This window comes from Ailuropoda melanoleuca, chromosome 14, assembly GCF_002007445.2.
Source record: "Ailuropoda melanoleuca isolate Jingjing chromosome 14, ASM200744v2, whole genome shotgun sequence".
In the NCBI taxonomy this organism is placed as follows: Eukaryota; Metazoa; Chordata; class Mammalia; order Carnivora; family Ursidae; genus Ailuropoda; species Ailuropoda melanoleuca.
This window is the reverse complement of record NC_048231.1, coordinates 67,902,664-67,927,131: the sequence shown is the minus strand read 5'-3', so window position 1 is coordinate 67,927,131 and position 24,468 is coordinate 67,902,664. Positions and strand designations below refer to the sequence as shown.

Below are 24,468 nucleotides of genomic sequence, written 5' to 3'. Positions count from 1 at the left end.
GACAAACTTTCAAGCAACTATAATCGAGTATCATTGAATGTCCATCCAAAAGAAGAAAAAAAATCTGTCCGTACAACTATTTTAATTGTTCAGCCTCATAAAACTCAGCACAGCTGAGAGTAGAAAAATGGCTTTGTGAGGCCCTGGAACAGTTCAGAGTGATCATTACCTGAGTTTGTAGATAAAATTCTATACAACTGAGAGGTGACTTCTAATTTCCTGTGGGATTTTGGCAACTTTGTTCTACCTCATTAAGTTTCTAATCTTTTCAAACAGTTGCCATTACGTATAACACAGAAAGAAAACAAAGTGAGAGAAATCCAGAATTTCTACAATGTTCTAAAAAGGGTAAAAGAAAAATATTAATAACTGCTTAACTGATGATATATATGAAGCCTGTTTTAAAAAGTAAAACATCTCTTTAATGAAAGAAATACTTCTCCCACAGAAATCTGCAGGCAGTGCACTCTATTTAAAACCCACTAATTATTAAAAAGCTTTTTCTGTGCATTGAGTAAAAATTCTGCTTTCCTACGACTTCTACTGTGTAGTCCTAGTTCTTGCCTTTGAATGTGACAATTATTTAATATTAAATTACAAGCACTTTCCTAACATGAAAGCTTAAAGTGATTGTGTTATATGAATTTACAAAATGGGGTCCAATCATTTATTCATATGATATATTGCCACCTGTTTGAATACACTATTAAGGGCCCAGTTTTCTTTTATCTCTAGGCTAATGGATCCTCAGTTTCTTCCATCAATCCTCACATAAAATAGTTTGCAGACACTGTCTCACAAAACACCCTTTGAACATTCTTGAGTTTGCCAACGTCACTTGTAAAATACATGCTTTAAGAATTATACTAATTGAAAGGATATAACTAAATATCATTAAAAATACTCTAAACGTGGTTTGAGCGAAACATAATATAGTGAATCCATCACTTCCCTTTCTCTAACTCTTATAATTATATTAATACAACCTAGTATGACAGTCACTCTCTCTTAGCAGTCCTCATACCGTCAACCAACTAAAACTTCCAGAACTTTCAACATTTGTTTCTCAAATCACATGCATAGTTCTGTGGTGTATATTTCCAAACTTGCTGGATGCAAATGTATATCTGTTTAACGCACTACTGTTTGTTTCAATCCATTTTTACAGGCTCTGAAATCTTATTATTCCCAAATATCTTTTTATTCCCAGTACCAGCTAAACTTTGTGGTATCCACAAATTTGAAAACTACCTTATCTCAGTCAAATTTCATCTTTTTAGGTGAAGGTTGTTTGTTCCACCTTATAAAGCCATAAAGTTCTTTTGGACTCATCATTCTCTTGTTCAACTGTCCAGTTTCCCTTTTTATTTTGTGATATCCGCACATTTGATGAGTATGACTTTGATGTATTCCTTCAAGTTACTCAGGACAGAGCTGAACAAAGCAATGGAAAACAAAGCCACACCGTGTGGCTGCTGCTGGAATCTTCTTTCAGATGGATCCTGATTAGCCAATCAATATACCTGGCTATAGATGTTCAATCTTCTAAAAATTCATTTAATTATACTTCAAATGACTGGCTGAAATCTAGCTCCAATAGGAGCATCCTCCTGATATGTAAGTCTAATAATCCCATCAAAAATAAATTAATTTAGTTTGACATGAATTAACTTAGAGAATCCATAATGCCTTCCAGGGATCACTGCTTCCATTTTTAAATACTTACAGTCATCTGTTTAATAATACACTCAAGAATTTCATTGAGAACTGAGATAAAGCTCAGTAATCTGTGATTCCAAACACTTTTTTATATCTCTTTTTATAATATAACAATAGCAAACACACAGCAGTGACTCTGCATCTGGCATTATTCTCACATGTATATAAACTCACTTAATCCTCATAGCAACCCCCTTATCATGTAGGGACTATTATCACCCTCATTTTATGAGAGAATGAGGTAACTAAGGTGCAAAGGGGTTTATTTAATTCTCCCAAAGTCACACAGCTACAAAGCAGTAAAGCCAAGATCTGCACCCCAGTAGTTCAATTCTTAGACAATCACTCCCCTGTCTCTGTGATACTCCCCGCGATTATCAGCCACGCTGCTCACCATACGGCAGAGTCTTTCAGGGGCCTGTCATCAAACTCACGTTTCATCATTTCACGTCCCATTTAAAATACAGTGGATACAACGTCTCTGTGACTTTACCACCTTCTTTAAAAAAATCTGCACTACTTTATTTTTTTTCTGTACTGTTCTAAAGGACAAAAATATAATGAAATATTTCAAAACTGAGAAATCATGCCCAGTAACGAAGGTGCTACCACTCTGATCTGGAATATCATACTAATTTCACGGCAGCTAAAACGCAGACGCAAACAGTCAGTTCACTCCAGTTAGCTGAATGAAGGAAATAGTAGCTTGTCAGAGCTGATAAAGGTTTTCCTATTTCTATCTCAAGACCCCTGATGCAGGACTCGATCCCAGGACCCCAGGATCATGACCTGAGCCGAAGGCAGACGCTTAACCAACTGAGCCACCCAAGCGCCCCAAGGTTTTCCTATTTCTAAACTAACAGAATTGTCTCCTATGGAAATTCACATAGTGGCACTGGGTGGTTATGAACAAGAGCTTCAGTGAGAGTTTCACAAAAAAGCAAGCATAGGACTGTTATAAATTTTGTCATAGAGCCTCTCATAAAAATTTAGACATAAAATGGGGCGCCTGGGTAGCACAGTCGTTAAGCATCTGCCTTCGGCTCAGGGCGTGATCCCGGCATTCCGGGATCGAGTCCCACATCGGGCTCCTCCTCAGCCTGCTTCTTCCTCTCCCACTCCCCTGCTGTGTTCCCTCTCTCGCTGACTGTCTCTCTGTCACATCAATAAATAAAATCTTAAAAAAAAAATTAAACATAAAAATTGAGAATCAGTAGGTAAAATAATCCAAGTAGATAGTCTCCCCAAGGTCCAATATAATTAAATTAGGATTATATACTCTAACAACTTGAAGTTTATTTATATTTTATTATTATGGATATAACAACTCTAAAAACCAGGCTTGCAGATGGCAAAATATAATATTATGAAAATTAAGGACCTTAATGTGTATTTTTGAACACACGTGGAAAACTAAGTACCTGTCTACGTGGAGACCTATGGACAAAGCCAGCATTCTCCTCAAGATAACATTCTGAAGCAGCAATCGCTTGAGACCCCAAATTTCCATATGTTGGGAATTCTTACAAGGTGCTTGTATTAATAATAGGAGGTAATACGTACATAATGCTAGAAAGCATTCTGTGATAGAAACACGCTAGGTAATTTTGCAAGAACTTGGAATTATGTTAACATATTTAATTCTTACAACCACCTGTCAAGGTAGGTATTAATGTTGTAGAGAGGAGGACTGAGACACAGATAAATTAATTCACTTCTACTAGGCTATCCCTAACTAAGAAGCCAACCTGGGATCCAAACCCACGCCCTCAGACTCCAAGTGTTTCACCACCACAATATACCGTCTCATAGTAAATGGTGCCAACTTACTTGGAGGGTAATTCAGCAGTACTATGAAAATGTAAAAAGTAGGTGGTCCTATTTGTTCACCTTTAGGAATTTTTCTTACAGAAATCAACAGCCCATCCTACAGTTTCAATGAAGCATTATTTGAATTTGTTTAAAAAAGATAATCTAAGAGGGAGATAGTTAAATGAAGACATACATATCATAAAATAAATGAAGACACAGATATCATAAAATAATACACTGCCATTGCAGAGAAAATACAGATAGAGAAAGATGTCCATGAGAAAGTGATGAGTAAAAATAAGCAGGCTGAAGAACAGTATGTATAGAGAAAGCATGCATTCAAATGTATGTGTTGTCCATACACATACATGCCCCCCACACACATTCACACCATATAAAAATATTCTGGCAGTTAACAATTGTTACGTTGGAGGGGGATAGAAAAGCAAAAGTTCAAGGAGGAAATTTCATACTTTTTTTATATTTGCATATTTAGAAGCACAAATTACATTCATAATCTTTAAATTGTATATTAATCTCTATATAATGCCATTTATATAATTTATGCCTCTATTATATACATTACACAGTATTTAAGAAATAATTTAAAAATCCGTTTCAAACACAATAAAAATGAATGCTCCAACAGCAACAGAAACAGTTATATACCTTATACTGTAAAGCACAGTGGAGAAAATAAAACATAGGTATATTGAATTTTTTCCAAAGCAAGTATTACTCATCATTCAATCTGAGTCAGGAAAATTCTTCAGTGTTATTCTCACAGACTCATCTGAAATGACACAGCATCCAGATGTAGCTGCCAGAAGGAATTAGTTGCAAAATATATCTTGGGATAATTGTAGAAAATGACTTTGTTATATGGAATTATTTGATTCTGACCACTTAAACGGTGAAGAATGACAAAGACAATGATGCTTGCTTTGTCACAGTTAATAGTCACACTGTTCTCCTGACTATAGACAGCAACATCACCTCCTCAATAATTCATTGATTTAACAAATATTTACCAAGCACACACATACACCAAAATGAAATACAATAAAACATGTCATCACCATCTCTAGAGACACTTATCCCCTGGTTTACTACAGTTAGGGAGGGGAGGTGGCAAACCGCTAATTTACTTAGAAATGGATTTAAAATAAAAGGAAGGAGACCAGGCCATATGCCTTTGTTCATATTCATTCAAAATGATAATTTGGTCAACATAGAAGAGCGACCCTTGCCTACCCCATTTCCGAGGGTGGTGGTATAATTCAGATTCTATGCAAGTAGTGATAATCATCACTGTTTTTTGTTTTGGGGGGGTTTTTTTGGTCATTGCTTTATTTATTGTCCCGTGTACACAACTCCTTTTCTCTTCTTCTGAAAAATACCCTTTCCTGTTTTGATTTGAACAGGAGCTACCATATTCCTGTAGGTACTTAAGAGTTATCTACTAATGATGGGGTGGTGGGATGGCAGGGGTTGGGTACATAACGCGGGCCAATCATCGATCTTCCCCAGGACACCCTGGCCTAAATCTCAAGAAAATAAAGCTCAGGTGCTTTCTGATAATAACACCATGTGATGAGAGCCTGAGATTTGCTGGAAGCCAAGTTTCTAGCCAGGTGGAAGAAGCCAGGTCCAGAAAATAAGGCTTCTGTATGGAGAGAAACAGAGATGAGGGAGTCCTGGACACATTCACTCCTTCTTTGCAGGTGTTGCTAAGGACCCCGGTTCACCTGCACTGCTTTAGGGTTGTACAAGTCGTCCAATAAATTCAACTTCTCACTAAATTGGTTAGAGTGCGATTTTAGTCACTGTCCATGACCAAACATTCATGACCAATGTGTGCATTACACTAATTAGTAAGCCCTTAGTTGGTTCTTTTCATATGATATTTTTTTAAAAGTACAAAAGACATGTTTCTAAGCCTGATGTTAATGTTTTATTCCTTTAGAAGATAAATAAGAGAGTAGCTATTGCTAACACTGACTTCATCACTGGCAACCCAAATTCTTAATGAAATTAAACTTGGGAATGCAGAGTGTTAGCCCTTTGTCAAATAGGCACTTTGATCCATCCGGACACACAGTTTAAAAATTTTAAAAACTGTATAAAATTGGGAACTCACCAGGCAAAGCTATAAATAATTCTAGCAGTAAGAGGTCTTTACCTGGAACACAACTTTGATGAGCAACAGCTAAAAGAATTTCTGCATCCCAGGCTTCAGAAAGAGGGCCAACATATTTAAAAATATGAAGCAGCTACCTTAATATTTTTGTGATATGTCCTAGAGGCCTTCTGAAGGCCAAAAGGCTTATGTGATAGGTCTGTCCCTGCGTCTAACTGGAGTCATAAAGTAAGAATCTACCATAACTGTTTACACTAAAAATCAAGTCAAAGATCTCCCACCACATTTACCATACTCAAGGAATTAAGATACAATTTAAGTATCTGTGTAGCGATTTATGCTAAATACATTCTTGGGGCAATTACTTTTTTATTCTACTGATGTACTACCCACCTTAATATTAGCCAAATTTTCCAACCCTCTACATCCTACCCCCTTTTCTGTCCTGTGTATTAAACTATGTAGTGGAATAAAGGCCATATTTATCAAGGCACAAAGCAAACAGAACTGGTTTCAATCAGTTGATATTTGTTGATATGAAATGAAATATGGGCTGAGTCTCTTAAAGGAGGCAATGGAGCATTAAAACTTACCTTTGCCAACAAAAGATTCTTTATGAAATCAGATAGTCCCTATTGCTTTCTAGTCTTCCTCAGTTCTGATTCTACCAGTTGGTTCTGCATACCACCAGGCTGGGAGCTCATTATATTATCATACCACATTTAGATGTCAGGATGAAGAAAAATGATTAGCTCTGATGTGATCAAAATTATCTATTCCTTCAAAAGAAACACAAATAAGAATTACCTATTAACCAACTCTAAATTAGTGGTTACATAAAGTCTTACTTAGATTTTTCCCAGAGGTTGCCATTCAGCATTATTAAATTATGCCTGAAGATAAATTAGGCCAGATGTTTTTCTCCTAGATTCACTCAACTACAGGCAGTAGGACCACAAGGAATCCAATCCGCCCTGTGGAAGCTATCTGTAGGAAAAGCTCTGAGCGTTCTGTTAACCACTCTGACGCTCAGGTTTTAAGAGATAACTATGTCTTCCATCAGGTATAAAGAACATATAGGAGAAAAAACACTGGAATACTTTGTAGGTATCCTGCTGCAAAGGGGAAATAAACATGAAACACACTATCTCCATGTTGCTGGAAATTAAAACAGGAAAATGAAAGTCTGTTTTGTGACCCCAGCAACTCAGAGGTGGCCTTGCCTATGATAATTATAATTAATATGCCCCATATAAAGACCAAAAAAATTTTTGAAGGAATTCACTGTGAAAATTGATGTCCCCTGCAGATAAATTATGTCATAATGAACAATATAATTTAACATGTACTGGACTGTGTATTAACAACTCCATCCTTATTTGAGCAACAGACTGGTAGGAAATTGGTAGGAAATCTGGTTTTGAGTTTTTAGAGCATGGAACAGATAGGGCTACACACTGGCAAGCTGAAGGGCTGGACAAACATTGTTCATCTGGTTTTAAGATGCATATGGTCAACACATTCCTTGTGGTGTGAAAGTCTGCAGGCTTTCAAGACAAGTTTTCTTCCCTTTTTTTCCCCTTTTGCTCCATGAAGGGGTAGGACTCAATGGGGAGTCTGTCAGCTGTCAGGAGTTTCTGTATGCTCTATCTAGAGGAGAGTGGACACTGGTGGGAAACAGCCCGAGGGTGACTGAGCCCTCAATGGAAGGGAAAGAAGGGAAATGGAGACAGGAATCTCTGAGACAGACTGGGAAACCTAATCCCTTAGTGGGGGTGCTCTCTCTACCCGCATTCCCCTAGGCCAAAAGAGAGCGAAAAAGAGAAAGAAAGAGGTGTTATTACAGTGTCTGCTTTCCTCTTCTCAATGGTGTGGAAATCTGGTCATACCTTTTCAATGAAGCACAATTTGTCTGGACTTGGGAACTTGAACTCACTGAAAATGTCCAGGTGCCCTTTTTTCTATCTCTTCAACTATCTTGGAATTCAATTCCCTATGAACCATAATCATTCTACTCCTTCTGGTGAGAAAGCTTTCCTCCTCAGTAGACAGAATGAAAAGCAAGTATTTGAAAAAAACACAATATAAACAGAATTATCTTAAGATGGAATATAAAAGAATATTCCTAGCGATAAAAATTCCCTGTTGTTTACTGGATTGAAAATATCAAAGAATAAATAGGAAAGAGGCTGATTTTACAGAGCAATTTACTGTAACGGAGAAGAAACAAAGGGACCTAACCTTATTTGCCTCCCTTGCCTCTTAAGCATGTAATTATGCATTTAGTGTCTCATAAACAAAGGTAGAAGGCGCCCTAGAACAAAAACACCTGTTTTGCTATAAGGGCTGCATCTGACAGGATAGGCAGGGATAGAAAATGGTAAAAACAAAAACAAAGACAAAAAAACACCCCCAAAACCCTGAAACCTCAGTGGCTTAAAACAAATGCTTATTTCTCACTCACATCTCTATGTCCACAGCTCTAGAAGCGGGGTGACTGAAATTCCATCTTGTCACCAGCTTCTGTGATCAACACAACTGAGAAAGAAATAAGGAGCATCAAACACTGGCTAGAGGGAACAAAACAACTCACAGGGTTAATGTCTAACTTCAAGGGGGCGAAGAAGTGCAGCCCCACCATTTGTCCCTAAGGAGGGAAAATGAAAGAAATGTGCACCAGCCTACTGACTAACAAAATACCCAGTCAACCATTCGTTAAAGACAGAGAAAGATTTTTTTAAATAACTCAGAAGACAATCTTTTTATTTTCCTGTAGACTCTATCCAAAACAATTAAAGATATATGAACACACAGGAAAAAGACTGTAACAAAACGCTAAAGTTTATTAAAGTCCTACTGTTTGTTTCTTCATCATCCATTTTTCTGGATGACACCTTTCATGTGCTTAGAGCTGCTTTTTTCCCTGAAGCTGCCTCCCACTATTACCTAGCACCAAGAGAATGAGACAAAATGTCATGAAAAGATGGAGTGGGAAGACTGGACAAATTAAGAAAAAAACTCATTCTTCACTGCAGCTTTTAACAACGGGAAAAAAAATGTTTAACTTTCATGCATCTTGCATTTTCTGCTATGAAGCTGAGCTCAGTAAATAGTGAATTCTGGGGGGGAAAGGGGGAGGGAGTCATTAGAAGATTTTAAAAAATGCAGTATCTGTATTTGTTCATTGCCCCCCCCCCACCCCAGCTGACAGTCTTTCTTATTTAGCTACTGTAAGTTGGCTTGTGAAGATAGCATTAGTCAAAAAGTGACAAGATAGACATATAAAAACTAGAGAAAGGATGAGAACATCCTTGTGTATGTTCAAGAGTGCCTTTTTTTCTCTCATTCCCTCATCAAAGATCCCGGTGGTTAAAAGTGCTGTTTTCTTTACACACAGTAGCATCTCTGCCAAGAACAGATCACACATAAACATCAACTCTCAGGACCACGCACCTTCATCCAAACTCAGAAAGTATGGTCAAACTTTCATAAGACTGGGGGGAGGGGGAACGGAGGCAAAGGAGAAGAAGAAATTTCGTGAAGCACTATCTTTGTTTCATTTAATCGCTAGGTGAAGAGAAATGCCATTAGATGAATAAACAAGAAGTGACAGCAATAAGATTGTCCATACAATTCTGTAATGAAATAAGGAGTCATTATGCTGATCTTATCTCCATAGTCAGAGGAATAAATTAAGATCTACACTACAGAAATGCTTGCTCTCTTCTGCTAAGCTCAGATCTTCTAAGGGTCATGGTCAACCCCGTAAAGAAAATTTGGCATTTAGTTGGTGAATAAAAATATTTACTTGTATTCAGAAAGTACCTGGAAGATTCATACAGAATTATATATATTTTGTAAATTCAGATCCTAAATTGTATTAAGCTATGTTGTAAATGTTATATATAGACTGTTCATATAGAACTCTAAAACCGGTCTGTGAGGGAAAACAGAACAGAAATCACCCGTTGTAACTTTTAGCCTCTAAATCAGGAAAGTAAATTTCAGAGGAAACAGACCAAAGAAATCTTTAGAGCCTTTGCAATAGCTGCCTTGTCTTTAACATTTTTTAATGTAAAATGAGTATCATAAAAATAATATCAGAACGAATGAGGAAGTATCCACATTAACATGAGCAAGGCCTAGAGCCCAAAAGCTGGACGGACATGGATTGGAATCATTGTTCCACTACTTACTAGCACAGCAAGTTAATTCACCTTCTGTCTAGTAAAGGCAAGGGCACTTATAATTTGTTTTCCCAACGTACTTTCTGTCTGCTTTTTACTGGTGCTTTTGTATAATTTACCTCTGCTCCATGTGATCCTTGTGTGGCAATCAATCATGTTATCGGATCCCGGCATTGCTTGAGAGATGAGTACATCAGCCAAGTAGGGGAGAGTGAAGACTTCCCTGGGATTAGCATTAAAATAATAACTAATAATAATAATAATAATAGAAAAAGATTGATTCTTTTTATACTGGTGTGCTAAGCTTAGAGGATGCAGGTCTGGGGTACCAGTGACCACCTTCTCTTGCCCAAAACTCTCCTTGAACCCTGCCTGAGGGCAAGCAAAAAAAAAAAAAAAAAAAAGGGCAAAAGAGAGGGAAAGCAAGTACCTTGATGGTGTTCTCTAAATCTTGACATCTACTTAGAACTGAAGTCTATCCTTGGATTTCTCAGTTATGGGAGCCTTTTTACTTAAACCAGTTTGAGTTAAATTTATTTCACTTTCAACTGACAGAAAGTCAACTAAAAGACATTCTAAATCTGGATTTCCTCACTTAAAAAAATGTGGATGGGGCACCTGGTTAGCTCAGTCACTTAAAAGCTGTTGCCTTCTGCTCAGGTCATGATCTCAGGGTCTTGGAATCAAGCCCCGCTTTGAGTTCCCCGCTCAGCAGGGAGTCTGCTTCTCCCTCTCCCCCTGCTGCTCTCCCTGCTCTGCATGCTCATGCGGGCGTGCACAATCTCTCTCTCTCTCAAATAAGTAAATAATCTTTAAAAAAATGTGGATAATATTACAATGTGTCTTCTAGGTTTGCTCTCAAGATTAAACAATATAACACATATAACAAGTTAATGCAGTGTCAGGAATGTACGTACCCAATAAGTATCAGTTCTTATTAGCCATTATTATTAATTAGTGTTCCCTTAGTAATAGTGATATTTTATGATAATTGACATAAGAAGACTATTTCGTTGTTATATAAGATTCCTATACTCTATGGCTATTGACAGCAAGCTTATAAATATTTTACTTATATGTAAAAAGGAGATTATTTACTCTGCAAACATTTCCAATCTGCATTGTAGTCAATGTACTAGATAATTCCCTTGCTCTAGAAGTCATGGTAAGCCTTTATAAATCATCATTGTGCCTTATTAAAATCAAATACAGAAGAAGATTACTTTTAGGCTATTGAATTCCTACTACACTACACAACTTTAAATTTACAGTGAAGTATATCTTGGGCCCTAAGAAGTTTTTCAGGTTTCTGTTTTGTTTTGTTTTTAACTTAATTTCCCAAAGGTCAAGATCCATATCTTATTACATTCTCAAGGCACCTAACATATTAATGGCAGGAACTGAATATTTTCCAGTGCCATTAACCATGATGACTATCAAATTATTATCCCAAAGTAATAAAAGGTGCTATCGAGCTGAAAGTAGACATAGGCTTTCAAAATCCATCAGTTGTCCAGTTGATTCTTGAGAAATTTGATCCCTTCTCTAGATTGTACAGTGACAATTCAGCACGGCACAGAAATAAATCAAGGAGACATAAGGTTTACAGTTCTACAAATACGTTGAAAACTTTTAGACTTGGCTCTAACAGCTCCGCTGAAAAACCCTCTTTGACTCCTTGACTTTATTCAACTATAATCAGCTACAAGTGAAAATGAGGTAGGGCATTAGGCACTCAGGAAACCATTATAAACAAGAAAGTAAACAACTAATTATTATTATATTGTCACAACTACATAGTGCTTTGAGAACATATAAAAGCTTCTCAAGGGAGACTGAAATCTGAAGAAAGCATAGGAATTTGCCAGATAAAAAGAAGGGGGAGAGGGAGGATGTTACAAAGAGAAGAAACAACGTGTACAAAGTTAAGGCAAAGTATGGGAAAGTATGATAAATTCAGAAATCTCACAACTTTTATATGACTGGGGAAGAGAATCAAGCGATGAAACTGGAGAAGTACAAGTAAGATAAACCTAAAAGATTTTGAAACAAGTGGACTACACTTTTAGAATAATGCAAAGCAAATAAGGGTTTTTGAAAAAGTGGCATTTTGTATATTCCCCATTAGCAACTCCAGTTTCACTCTCTGCCCTCCCCCACACAGCTCTGTGACCCAGTAGACTGATATCTATGAATTTTCTCAACAGAGACCCCCCCACAACAGTCCCCGCCGCCCCCCCCACACATCCTCCAACTTCTGGATGGGTTCGGCCAACAGAAAGCCAAGAGAATATGGGTGAATAAAAGGGAGGGGAGTCAGTGTACTGATGTGATGTGCCCCCCTCCCTGCAGGTGTTAGGGCCAGCAGTGGCTCTATCCCACTGCCTATGGTCACAGTTTGTGTCAGGCATCCTTCTCCCATAAGCACAGACCACGTCATTGCAGTAACCATTCCCTACTCTTCTTGGCCTCTCAAGTCTAACGGGAGTGACAGTTTCTTGCTGTTACATCCCTGATTTGCCTCACTAACCCTTGTTCTTTCCTTTTACTGGTGTCCTAACTTTGCTTAATCACCCCTTTAAGAGACTGCCATCTGTTTCCTACAGAAACTAAGTCAGCCTCAAGGGGTACCATAAACCAGTTTCACCTTTAAAGACATGGTTATAGATGCAATAAGAAGAATAATTCTGAGTGAAGACAAGTCTGTAGTCAGTGAAATCAGTTATGAGGTTGTTGCAGTAACTTAAAGAGAAAAGGAAAACCAGCAGACATGAACATTAACTGGCATTTTCTAATGTCAGACACTGTACTAAGTACATCACACACATTACCTTATTTAAATATTCTAACCACTCTTTTATGTTATTCCCTGTTAATACACAATGAACTAAAATTGAGAAATGTTATATAATTTGCCCAAGGTCAAATGCATAGTAAAGTGGCAGAATTGAGACTCAAACATTATCTGCCTGACTTTTAGGCCGGTCATTACTCTATATTCTTTTCCTAACCTATATACTGCCTGTGTCAAAGTAAATTACAGTGGAAATGGATATAAGTGTAGGATATAAGGATAATGATTTGAAGATTTGAAGAAAAGGAGATAAAACTAGTGGAACTCAGTGATAACTGGATAAAAAGGGAAAAATACAAAAAGACATTAACGATGACAAAAAGGTTTCTGGCTTGAACAACTGTGAAGACAGTGGTGGCTTTCACTGAGAGATGAAAGAGAGGAAGAGCAGACTTGCTGGGAGCAGGAGGTGGGGAAGGAATGAGGCATTTGGTTTTAATCTTGTTGACTTTATCAGTGCTATGAAAATGCAGATGGAGATATTTCCACTACAGTACTGAAGAAGCCATATACAACTTTTCATCAGTGCCTAACAACTAAGGTATAAATACAGGCACTAGAGTCTGACAGACAACTAGATGCATCTGCCTGTAAATTTCAATCTTGAACCTGGGATGCAAAGACAAAGCCGATGGTGATACACTCATACCATACATCGGCAGTAAGGGCAGTATCCTATGTCAACACTAAGTCACAGTGCGGACCATTAGTGGTGCCCACAGCAGTATCCCAACTATTCTCGTAGCATGACTGTGTGTGTGTGTGTCTGCTGCCCAGCCTCTTTTGATCCTTGCCTATTTTTCCAGCCTGGTTTTTTGGATCCTTCCTGGTGATTTTATGAACTACTTTATGGACTCCAAAAAATCCTTTTCTACTTAAGTTATCAAGACATGCTTTCTGTTGCTTGCAACCCACAATCCTGACTGATGAAGCTAACACATTCACTGCTGTATCTTGCTCAGTATCTGGTGGGGGGGGGGGGGGGGGGGGNGGGGGGGGGGGGGGGGGGGGGGGGCGGGGGGGATACTTTCTGCACTGTTCTTAAATTATTTTCAAGCCATAAGCTGAGGAGGCCTGGGTGGCTCAGCCATTAAGTGCTTGCCTTCGGCTCAGGTCATGATCCCAGGGTCCTGGGATCGAGCCCCATGTCCATCTCCCTGCTCAGCGGGGAGCCTGCTTCCTCCTCTACCTCTCCCTCTGCCTGCTGCTCCCCCTACTTGTGCTTGCTCTCTGTCAAATAAATAAATAAAATCTTCAAAAAACAAACAAACAAACCCATAAGCTGCATATGCTAAACTACTATATCTTGAGGGAACTCTTAGAAGATTCCAAAGAATTCATGGTCTGGTGTGGATGCAATGCCAAAAGTAAGTTCTATACTACAACATGACTAAAACTGAAGCCATAAAGAAAGCAACAATTAAGTATACTCTAAAATACACACACATACACACACACATAATACCAAGCAGAATCAAGACAAATCTACCCAACAACATTTAAGACAGAGTATTAAAACTGCAGAATTTCAAGGGTAAAGAGAACACGTAATAACTCTCAGATACAAAGGCATATTACCTCTTAAAAAGTAATAAACTCACCTCAGACACAGTGTCACAACCACTGATACAAGAACATAAGGAAGAAACATTTCCAAAATATTAAGAGTAAAAAATTGTCAATTAAAACTTTTATAACTAGCTAAATTATCAAAGGTGAGAACAACATTGTATCTTTTAATTTTTCCCTATCAAGTTTCTCCACTTTTTTTTTTTTTAATGGAAGATGTGGTGAGCTTTGTGAAGATACCTCTTTTTGAACTACAATCTACATATTTGGGGGATAATCTTCCTAAAGGCTTATCTTGGCCACTTTTGTACACCCAATCTAGACTGTGTTCAGATTAAATTTATGAGGATAGGAAGGATTTAGGAAAAGGGTATGGATACCAGGCAGGGCATATGGCTGTTTGCTCACAGTTCTTTTTTTAATTCTTATAACTTCATATGAGTCTATAATTCTTTCAAAATATCAAATTTTAATAAAAAAAGATTTAAGGGGTAGGCAAAACAAAAACACTTTAGATATATGAAGACTGTTCATGAACCCAGAACCCTCTCATTAAAAACAAAACAAAACAAAACTGTTAACGGAGGTAATTTACAAAGAAGGGGGAGTATGATACAAGAAACAGAGCAGAGAAGTTGATAAAATGTTGATAAGTGTAACTACCTACTAATAAATTTAACTATCTTCATTGTGTTTTAAAAGAATATAAAATAAATCTGTAGAAGGCTGAAGAAATTGGAACTCTGGTGTGATGTATAATGGACAAAAAATGCAAAACTCTGCATAGCATTAGGAAAACCAACCATCACATACCACTTAAAAAAACTGTTGCCAATATTGAAAAGGGCTTCCCATGACCTGTTGGACTTTAACTTGAAGATAATCACAAGAGTTTTTAAGCAGAGAAAAGATTGAGTAAGATCAGATCTACTCTAGAAAGAGAAATACAGCTTCTGTAAGATTTTAAAAAAGAGATTAGAGACAAAATTAGTTGGAAGGTCAGAACTTTGTAAAATATAGTGAATGAAAAGAGGAGGAGCTAAATGTGAGCTATATTTAGGAAAGAATTTACCACTCTTCGCACACACCAGGTGTTTAGGTAAACATAGATAAGTACGCCCACCCAGACAAGCATGCTATCACATTTCTCTTTTTGTACCCAATGTACAACACTTTTGTTGGAGCTATCCAATAAATGTTTTTTTTTTTTTTTTAAATTTTATTTATTTATTCGACAGAGATAGAGACAGCCAGCGAGAGAGGGGACACAAGCCAGGGGAGTGGGAGAGGAAGAAGCAGGCTCATAGCGGAGGAGCCTGATGTGGGGCTCGATCCCACAACGCCGGGATCACGCCCTGAGCCGAAGGCAGACGCTTAACCGCTGTGCCACCCAGGCGCCCCTATCCAATAAATGTTTAACTGAACTGGATGCGTGTCATTTGAAATAACCCAGAGTACACTGAGATACACAAAAGAATTGTTAATATAAGTCTGATAGGGAAAATATCAAGGCTGGAGAATGGCCACTGAGGCAGACAAGAAGATCAAAGGACAGGAGGAAAATGATAATAAAATAGAGGGGCTAGGCAGCACTCTGAAATACACGGACACTAAAAGGGAAACTGAGAGATGCAGACCCTCAAACAAGCAGGAAAGAGCAAGGATAGTGATGGAAAGGGAACAAGAATAAAGTTTGATGCAAAATGTTTTAATTTAATTTCTTGGATTGCTTTAAGTGAGACAAGAAATTAAAGGATTTAGGAAAAACAACTTCTGGATGCAAGAATTTGAAGACAATATATTTTAAAAGAAAGAGATTTTCTTATAAATACTTTTTAAAATAAGAGTTTCTGTTGTGCGTGCGTGGTCGGGGGAAGGGAGGATGGAGGGGGTGATGTTGTGATTTATAATGATATGTATTTGGTCTTTGTCCTTTTTCTGGCATAGAGCTCCCAAAACCTTGGAATTTCCAAAGTGCTGAGAAGTGTCTTTCGTTATGTTAACAAGATGACTTCTGGAAAGTACCTAAGCATGGGGGCTGGTTGACAATGGAGCCAACCATGTGATTAGAAAGTTTGAACTTTCAGTCCTACTCCCTGACCTTGGGGGAGGAAGAGGGGCTGGAGGTTGAATCAAGTGCTAATGGCTAATGATTTGATCAATCAGGACAATGTAATGAAGCCTCCATGAAAACCCAAAGAGACAGAATTCAGATCACTTCTGGGTTGGTGAACACATGGAGACTTTGGGAGAGTGGCTAACCTGGAGAGGCATGGAAGCTCCATGCCCTAACCCCATATCTTGCCCTATGCAATTCTTTCATCTGGCTGTTCCTCAGTTATATCCTTTGTAATAAACTAGTGATCTAGTAATCTAGTAAGTAGTAGATTTCTCAGAGTTCTGTGAACTGTGTAGCAAATTAACTGAACCTGAGGAAGAGATCTTGGGAGCTCTGATTTACACCCAGTCAGAAATACAGGTAACAACTTGGACTTGCAACTGGCCTCTGAAGTCCCTGGCAAGGTCATTGGAACTTCCAATCTATAGCCGGTAGGTCAATCAGAAGCATAAGTAATAACCACCTAGACTTGCTATTGGCTTCTGAAGAGGGTAGGGGGCAACTATTGTAGGACTGAAGCCTTAACCTGTTGAATCTGATGGTGTCTCTGGGTAGACAGTGGCAGAAGTGAGTTGAACACCTGGATAACCTGCTGGTGTGGCCTGTTGTATGTATGGGGACCTCTTCCCCCACACTGAAATTGAGTCTCAGAACACTAAAAGAGCATCATACAGAGTCCTGATGGTCCAAACAGCAACTCAGTTCTTCAGTCAACAAGGTGTTGATACATGTACAAGTTATATATGCAGTCATTTATTTTTGACATTAAAAAAAAAAATTAAGAATAACCAACAGCTTCCTTGTATCATGTTTTCTCTGTAACTGATCTGGATAATACGCCCAAAGATCCTCTCTCAATTTCTAACTCCTTGAAATTATTAAAATAGGTTCTAATACTTTATAGTTAAAGAAATCTGAGAAATGCCATCCGTCTTCTGAATAAGGTGAAGAGAGTCCATCCTATTCCATCCTTTAAGTCATAAATAACATCAGAAACTAACAACTTTATAACTGAAGAACACAACACTTGTCAAAAAACAGCAATTCTGGAATTATTTTAAACATCATTATGTAGTTTTTCATGGACTAATTTATGCTAAATTTATGCAAAATAAGTCCATGGTAAATAACTATTGTAAAATAAATTCTACATCTATACACTTAGAAAAAAAAAATCTTACAATTTCTAAGTGTGTCCACTAAGTATAGATTGTGCTGCCTTACAGGATTCCTCAGGTTCTAAAAGTTCCACCAAAGGCTAAGGTCTTGGATGGCATTTAAGTTATACATCTCAGCTATGAAAGCCAATGTTCTGACAAGCCCTTTGGCTCTAACCCCAGGGCCTGAATTTGCCTTAAAACACATAAGAATGTGTCAGAGGGCTATATGTCAATCAACCAGGAGAAGTGCCTATTCCCAATTTAATGTTGTCAGTTGCTGACATTAAAACCAGCAACAGTTAATTGTTCCCACTTCAAGTGGGAATATTGAGGGGACAGGAGAGGTAGATGTCTAAGTTCAGGCTGATAAAGCTGTTAATTGCTACCCTTTTATGTAGATTTGTTTAATAATGAAAACAATGTGGCTAATCATATAATGTTTCTATTTGTTCCCCAAGGGCTCTTCAGGGAAAGTTTCAATCCGGGCTAGATTTCCACAGCTACCAACTGTGCAGGGACAAAAGCAGAACAATCAAGGCACTCAGTGCTGGCAAATAGCTGAAAGCACTTCTATACAGATGCCCCTCCTCCCAGCCCTATCAGGAAGGAGCCAGGATCTGCTCTTGACAACCATTGCAGGAGGGGTGAGGGGCGGATTCTAAATTCTAAATTAATAATAATAAATTAAAAATAATAATAATGTTATGCAGACTTTTGATGAAAAAGAGAAAGAGAAACAAAAAACCAGGCCATCTGAAAAGCAGGAAATAAGTCTGCTAAACCTCCATGCAACAAAGCAGTTACATTCACATCGGTTAAAACGCGTGTGTTCGTTTTTTTAAAATCAGAAAGATATGACACAGATTTAAAAAAAAAACAAAAAACAAAACAAAAAAACCCTGTGCCAGCTTTGCTCGTTACAGACAGGGTGATGATATTGGGCATATCATTAAACCACACATTTGGCGAATGAGTTACTGAAATAACCCTAGCTACCTATTGATCTCAAGAGAGTATTATAGGTAACAGAGTGCCCTGTGTATGCTTTCTACAAATGTAACGTATATTACTCACTGATGTTAACTTTGCCTCATTTGGCAAAGGCTATGGGACAGAATAAAGTTGCGTTATTTAAAAGGTTTCTAATATCAATTTTGTTTTCGGACTCTATTACCCAATCACGGAAGCATTCAGAGACATCCCCAGGGCACTGGTGCCCCCTCTCTCTATAAGAGATAGCCTTCTTGTTTTGTGTGTTTTTTAAAAAATCATATTTCTATTACCACCTACCCCACCAGCCCCATGCTACAATTTACAAGGCCCAACTTTCTTGAAATGACTTGCAAATCGCTCCCCAATCAGGCCACAATGTAATTTTCAACTTTATTGCTGTGCCAACCCCCTCTCAAGTCTTTGGGTATTTCTAGACTTGTCTGCCCATGGCCTCCTGAACCCATCCTCTTGCCTGACATGACACCTTTGTTCATGCAGGGCTCTCTTCTTAGAATGTTCTCTTCTCATGACCGGTTCAATCTTACTCATATTTCAAGGACAAACCAAGTCTCACCTAATCCATTAAGCCTCTGCAATCTCCACATACCACACAGTTTCTCCCTTCTGGAAATCCATAAACTAGCACCTGCTTGATCATTCATGTGACACTTGCAGATGGTGTCTGCTCAGTCTTCCTCCAGTTCTCCTTGTCCCCTCTACTGAACCCAACACTGCTTGAGGATGTATCTTTGTATCCATCCCAGCACTTGAGCTGTACATGCAGGAACCCTCAGAATGGTTAGGGACCAAACTTCACATTCCAGTGCATTTCAGTGAAGGCTGAAACTATTATATTATTAAATATTAAATTTCATTACTTTATAAGTTGACTTCTCTGTGGTGAAATTCCTTTACAGGTACAACTCTACAAGTCTAAAAGCCAGAACACGCCAAGAGTCCATTTCTGACATCCAAGGAATCATCTGCTACCAAAGACTTTCTCAAAGAAAAGAAAAACTTAAGAAAGGATCAACTCTTAAAATTCCTTTTCGTGTCAGCAGCAAATAAAAATTAACAACCTAAACACTAGGCCTAAGTTCACATTTTTCATTTATTTCAAACACGTTTTTCCCAACTTGAAACTCAAAGAGGAAGAGAGATTGCTAAACTCTTTTCCATCTTTCAAATTGCAATGAAAATTTAGGTTCCCCGTCTGAAAGAAGAGATGATGAGATACAGACAGAAAGAGATGATGTTACGTGTAGATCACAGAAAACAGCTGAATCAAACCAATTGAAACGTAAGTGATTGAAAATAAAACTCCATTTGCCATCTACGTTAGCCAGGCTCACAAGCCAATAAGGACTGTCAAAATTATGCTCATGTGCACCTCTGGGGCTTACCTAAATCACAAGTCAAAATGTTCTCAACTGTCAAGACCTGGTCATAACCTGAAATCCAAGCACAGTGAGAAAATGCCAAAAGCAGTACCAGCGCTCTTCCCTCCATCCCCATGTTCATCATTCCTGAAAAATTATTTCTAAATTTCTAAAATACAAAGACAAAAGACAAGGCAACTAGTAAATTAACAATTATGAATTGTTTTCTATTTTAACCAACTACCAATACCATTCGGCTTTATTTCATAGGAACCCTAAGAGTTTATTTAGCATATAATGCATTATGCAAAAGAATCTTCTCTGTGCAAAAGATTCACACAGATTTCCTTTAATTCATAACCCCCATTTAATTTTTAATGGAATATGATTTACAGAATTTCAATTTACTTAAAACCTTCAGTAACTCTCTGCTATGGCATAAAGAAGTATGTCTGTTTTCTCCCAACAATGAGGCAAATCTGCCATTAATATTTTTTCCCCAAAGGTCACCTTGAACTACCAAAAAACAAAACTAAACAAAACAAAACAAAACAACAACAACAAAAAAAAACCCACCAAAAAACCTACTAATAGTCATTATCTTTGTGAATGTACCTAAACTACAAGCAAATAAATCAGCCATGTTACCAAACACAAAGCTATTGAAGATTGTTAAGATTTATTTTCAGGTGCCAGTGAGACTAAACAAAGATTGTAAGGAATGAAACAAACAGAAGAAACTCAGGGAACAAATTAATACACTGAATCATTATCTTACCAGCAGCATTCCCTACAGAACAAAGTGATGAAATTATCAAAAAGCACTTCTCAAAGCAACATTTTTGCATGTCAGGGAAAAAAAAAGAATTAACCTAGAATAAATATATAAATAACAGTATGTTCTGTGTTAAGCCAGTAACAAAGAAACCCCTTAGTGCAGTAAAACAAAGTCCTGTCAAATCCCCATTTTTTTTTTTTTACAAAGAAGCATGAAGATCCTTTCACAATGGTTTAAACTGTATTTATAGTAACAGAGTGAAGACTTGAGATAAAAGTCAAAAGGATTAAAGTCAAAGCCCCAGCTCGACATGAGTTATGATTTTGATTTTTATTCTTATTGTGGTCTACAAATATTAAGACAGAAGACACTTCCATGTGATTGTGGGATCCTCTGAGACTCTATAACCTTAGAAGAGCAGATAAAACAGATGAAAATGCATCTGGTTTGGGAGCAGCCTCCATATTAAATGGCAAAGCACAAAGTAACAACCACAACTGCAGAAGGCTGAGGGGGAGTGGAGGAAGCTGGAGGCTGAAATTTCTCCAACTGATGCAGGGCAGAAAGACAAAAAAAAAGAAAAAAAGATGTGGTATTACTGTTTTAAAATGGCAGCCTGTTAATAATCACAACATTCCTGAAAATACAGAAAAATTATACTACCATTCCTTCTTTCCTAAGCTAAGCAAGCTCACCGCATACAACATGACATACTTCTACGAGAAAATTGGTACGGCTTGATAGCTGCATCTCTATCTAAAGCAAAATCCCTGGAGTTGCCACTCAGAGTTTTCAGATTTATAGACTATATACTTTTCTCACAAAGGAAGCAAGCACAAATTCTGTTGTCGACTAGAAGTTCTTAGTCTACAAAGAACTGTTCTTCCATCTATATTTTTCTTAAAAATGTATGCAAAGCTACATTTAAACATAAGCTTTTGGTCACAGTTCAAAAAATGTATTTTGCATTTCCTCTCCCCTGATACCCTCTCTTCCAAGATAATCTCGCTCACACACACACTCCAGGAGGAGATATATACGATATACGGTATGATTGGAAGGTTATTCTTAATGTTAATTTGGATATTCTCTTTAGTTCATATATTGCAAGAACCACATGCATATATTCTGTCCATCCATAGTCTTTACTTTTAAAATCAGACACCTAGTTTAATATTTGATGGAGAAAAGGCTGAAAGTCCTTAACAGCAACAATCACAGCAAGATCATCAGGGGCAGTGTGAAATATGTAATGATAGTATTTATAGCACAGAAATGCCCCTCAAAACAGCATTCCTTTTTAACTGAGTGTAAATTAATACTACAATCATAACAGTAAAGATTTTTGATGCAAGTTTGTAAGAGAGTTTAAGTCTATATGTATTCATGTAATCATAAAGAAAACATGAAAATCACTATTGCTCAAATGGATCCTTTTCTCTTTGATTCACAAAGTAAGTTAAGAATGATCATAAGTCACAATTACAAATCACAAATTTCTGAGAAAGATATTTTCAGTACAATTACTTGCTATTTTGTTCAGTATTTTATTTCAACTGTCACATTTTGAATACATACACATTTGTACAACTACCAGGGGAAAAATAACTTGAACCAAATTGAAAAATTACCATAACTACTAGTTCAATATGTCTGGTTAAAATAGAGACATCTGGTCTATCATTAATTCTTTTGTGTTGATGACTCCTAGTGTGTCTTTTCCCATCAATGAACTTTGTAAGAGGAAAAGGCAACTTTTAACAAAAAGCTGTGACTCAGAAATCTATTTCAGGATTTATCAATACAGATCCATTATGATTAGATCAAATAAAGCACACTATTTCAAAAATAGTAACAAATACTGGTTGAATACAAATGGTTAGCTGTAAATTCCATCAGAATAATGTTATTTATTAAATAATTCTCTGCAGGCAGATATAGGTAATTCATGAATCATTATTTTAAAATATTTATAAGCCAATTCATTCACTTGTTTAAAACACATACACTGAATCTCTCTAACACTTGATTGCCACTCCAAGGAACCTGAATAATGCATTTTCAGAAGCCTTGCACACCCCCACACAATTCTGAGTTAATGGCTGAGCAAACAATAAGTAATGTACTATGCTCTAGCAAAAATTCAGTGATAACATCAATCTGGCATCTACTTAACACTTACTGCTTACTTTTCACATATTCCTCACAGATAAGTTTCCTCTTCCAGATGCAGTTCATTAGAGAATGACTATCACCTGCCCATTCATCCACAGACAGTGAGTGATTTAGCAATTAACACAATCACAGATAAGAGGAGAAATCATAATATACACTACTACAAATTAAGAGATGAAGTAAAGGGGCCTAGCCACTTCAGCTTCCAATAACTAGACCGCAATTAAAAGGGACTTCTGTCACTTCTTCATAGGGCAATAGGGTCAATAATTTAAAACCCTTTGCTCCAATCCGGAAACATACCAGCAAGGCCCTTCAACCAAACTCAGATAATTACTTTTGACAAATGTTCTCCTTGAGCATGATGTAGTTACTCAAAAGCTTAAAAAAAAAAAAAAAAAAAACCCACAGTTATAGTAAAACAATCTTTACAAAGTCAACCCAATAACATGTTCTGTGGTCTTCCACCCCCCCACCCCGCCCTCTACTGCATGCAGTCTGCTTTCTTTTGGCCAATTATAAAAGACAGTAAGTTGCTAAATAAATATTTAATTTAAGCAGCCGAAATCCTGAAAGGCTGAGCTTCAAATGTAATGCCTTGCATTCCCGTGAGGCACACTGTACAGAAATATCCTTTTTGAAAAATCCGTTTACAGCTGTCCTTTAAAAGAAGAAAAAGAAGGGGAAAAAACCCCACACATACACATGCATCAAACCAAAGACGCCGACGCCCCTCTGCCAACCAGCATTTTCTATAGAGACATTCTTTCGATGATTAAAACGTAAGCTCCGAAAGGTTAAAGAAAAGCAGCCAAGTAACACCGCCCAGGAAGCCAGCATTAAAACACACCTAGCTGTACACTCTTAATAACCACCCACTACAAATGACACTGACCCAACTTCACCAAACACACACACGCCCCGACACACACACTCAAAAATTGCACACACGTGCACAGAATGTACACACAAACATCGAGCAGAACACAATACCTACAAAACACAAACGAACTTGATCCACACAAAAACATGCACGTATCAGTGTGCATACATAATGCACACGACACGGCACACAGACACGCACGACCTAGCCCACATGCACACGCCCCACAAGTCCGTGTCGGACACACACCGTGCATGCACGTGTAAAATGTATGAACTCACAAACGTCGAACATACACACAGACCGTGCACAGAGAGTTATTGATGAAATTCCGGGAGGTGGAGGGACGGGGAGGGAGTGGTAATTGCCACACAAAGGTCTCCGGAGCGGCAGAGAGGGAAGTCGAGCGGGGCCGAGCGCTTGGAAATTCACCCGTGGCGAAGGCACAGCCGAGCCCCGAGAGCGAAGTACCGGGAGAAGTGTCCCGGGCGGTCCCGGGCGCTGCGGGCGCGGGGCTCCCCGAGATAATCGCTGCGCCCCTCCGCGCGCGCACGCACACACACAGGGGCCCCTGGGCGAGCCCACTCCCGCAGAATAACAAAGAGCAGGAGCCCGGCAAGCGGGCGGCGTCTCGGGCTGGAAGTGGCCGTCTCCGCCGCCGCGGGCCGGCGCGGGGCGAGCGGCGGGGCCGGCGGGACGC

General features: G+C 38.1%; 1 protein-coding gene across 1 annotated transcript in view; it reads right to left on the bottom strand.

The window, feature by feature from the left end:
- ASXL3 (ASXL transcriptional regulator 3) overlaps positions 1-24,468 on the bottom strand; it is a 183,369-nt gene that overhangs the window by 156,511 nt on the left and 2,390 nt on the right. The window contains exon 3 of the mRNA XM_034642200.1: positions 23,510-23,546. Within this exon, the coding sequence (XP_034498091.1) occupies positions 23,510-23,546 (37 nt within the window). The remainder of the gene's footprint in view (positions 1-23,509; positions 23,547-24,468) is intronic.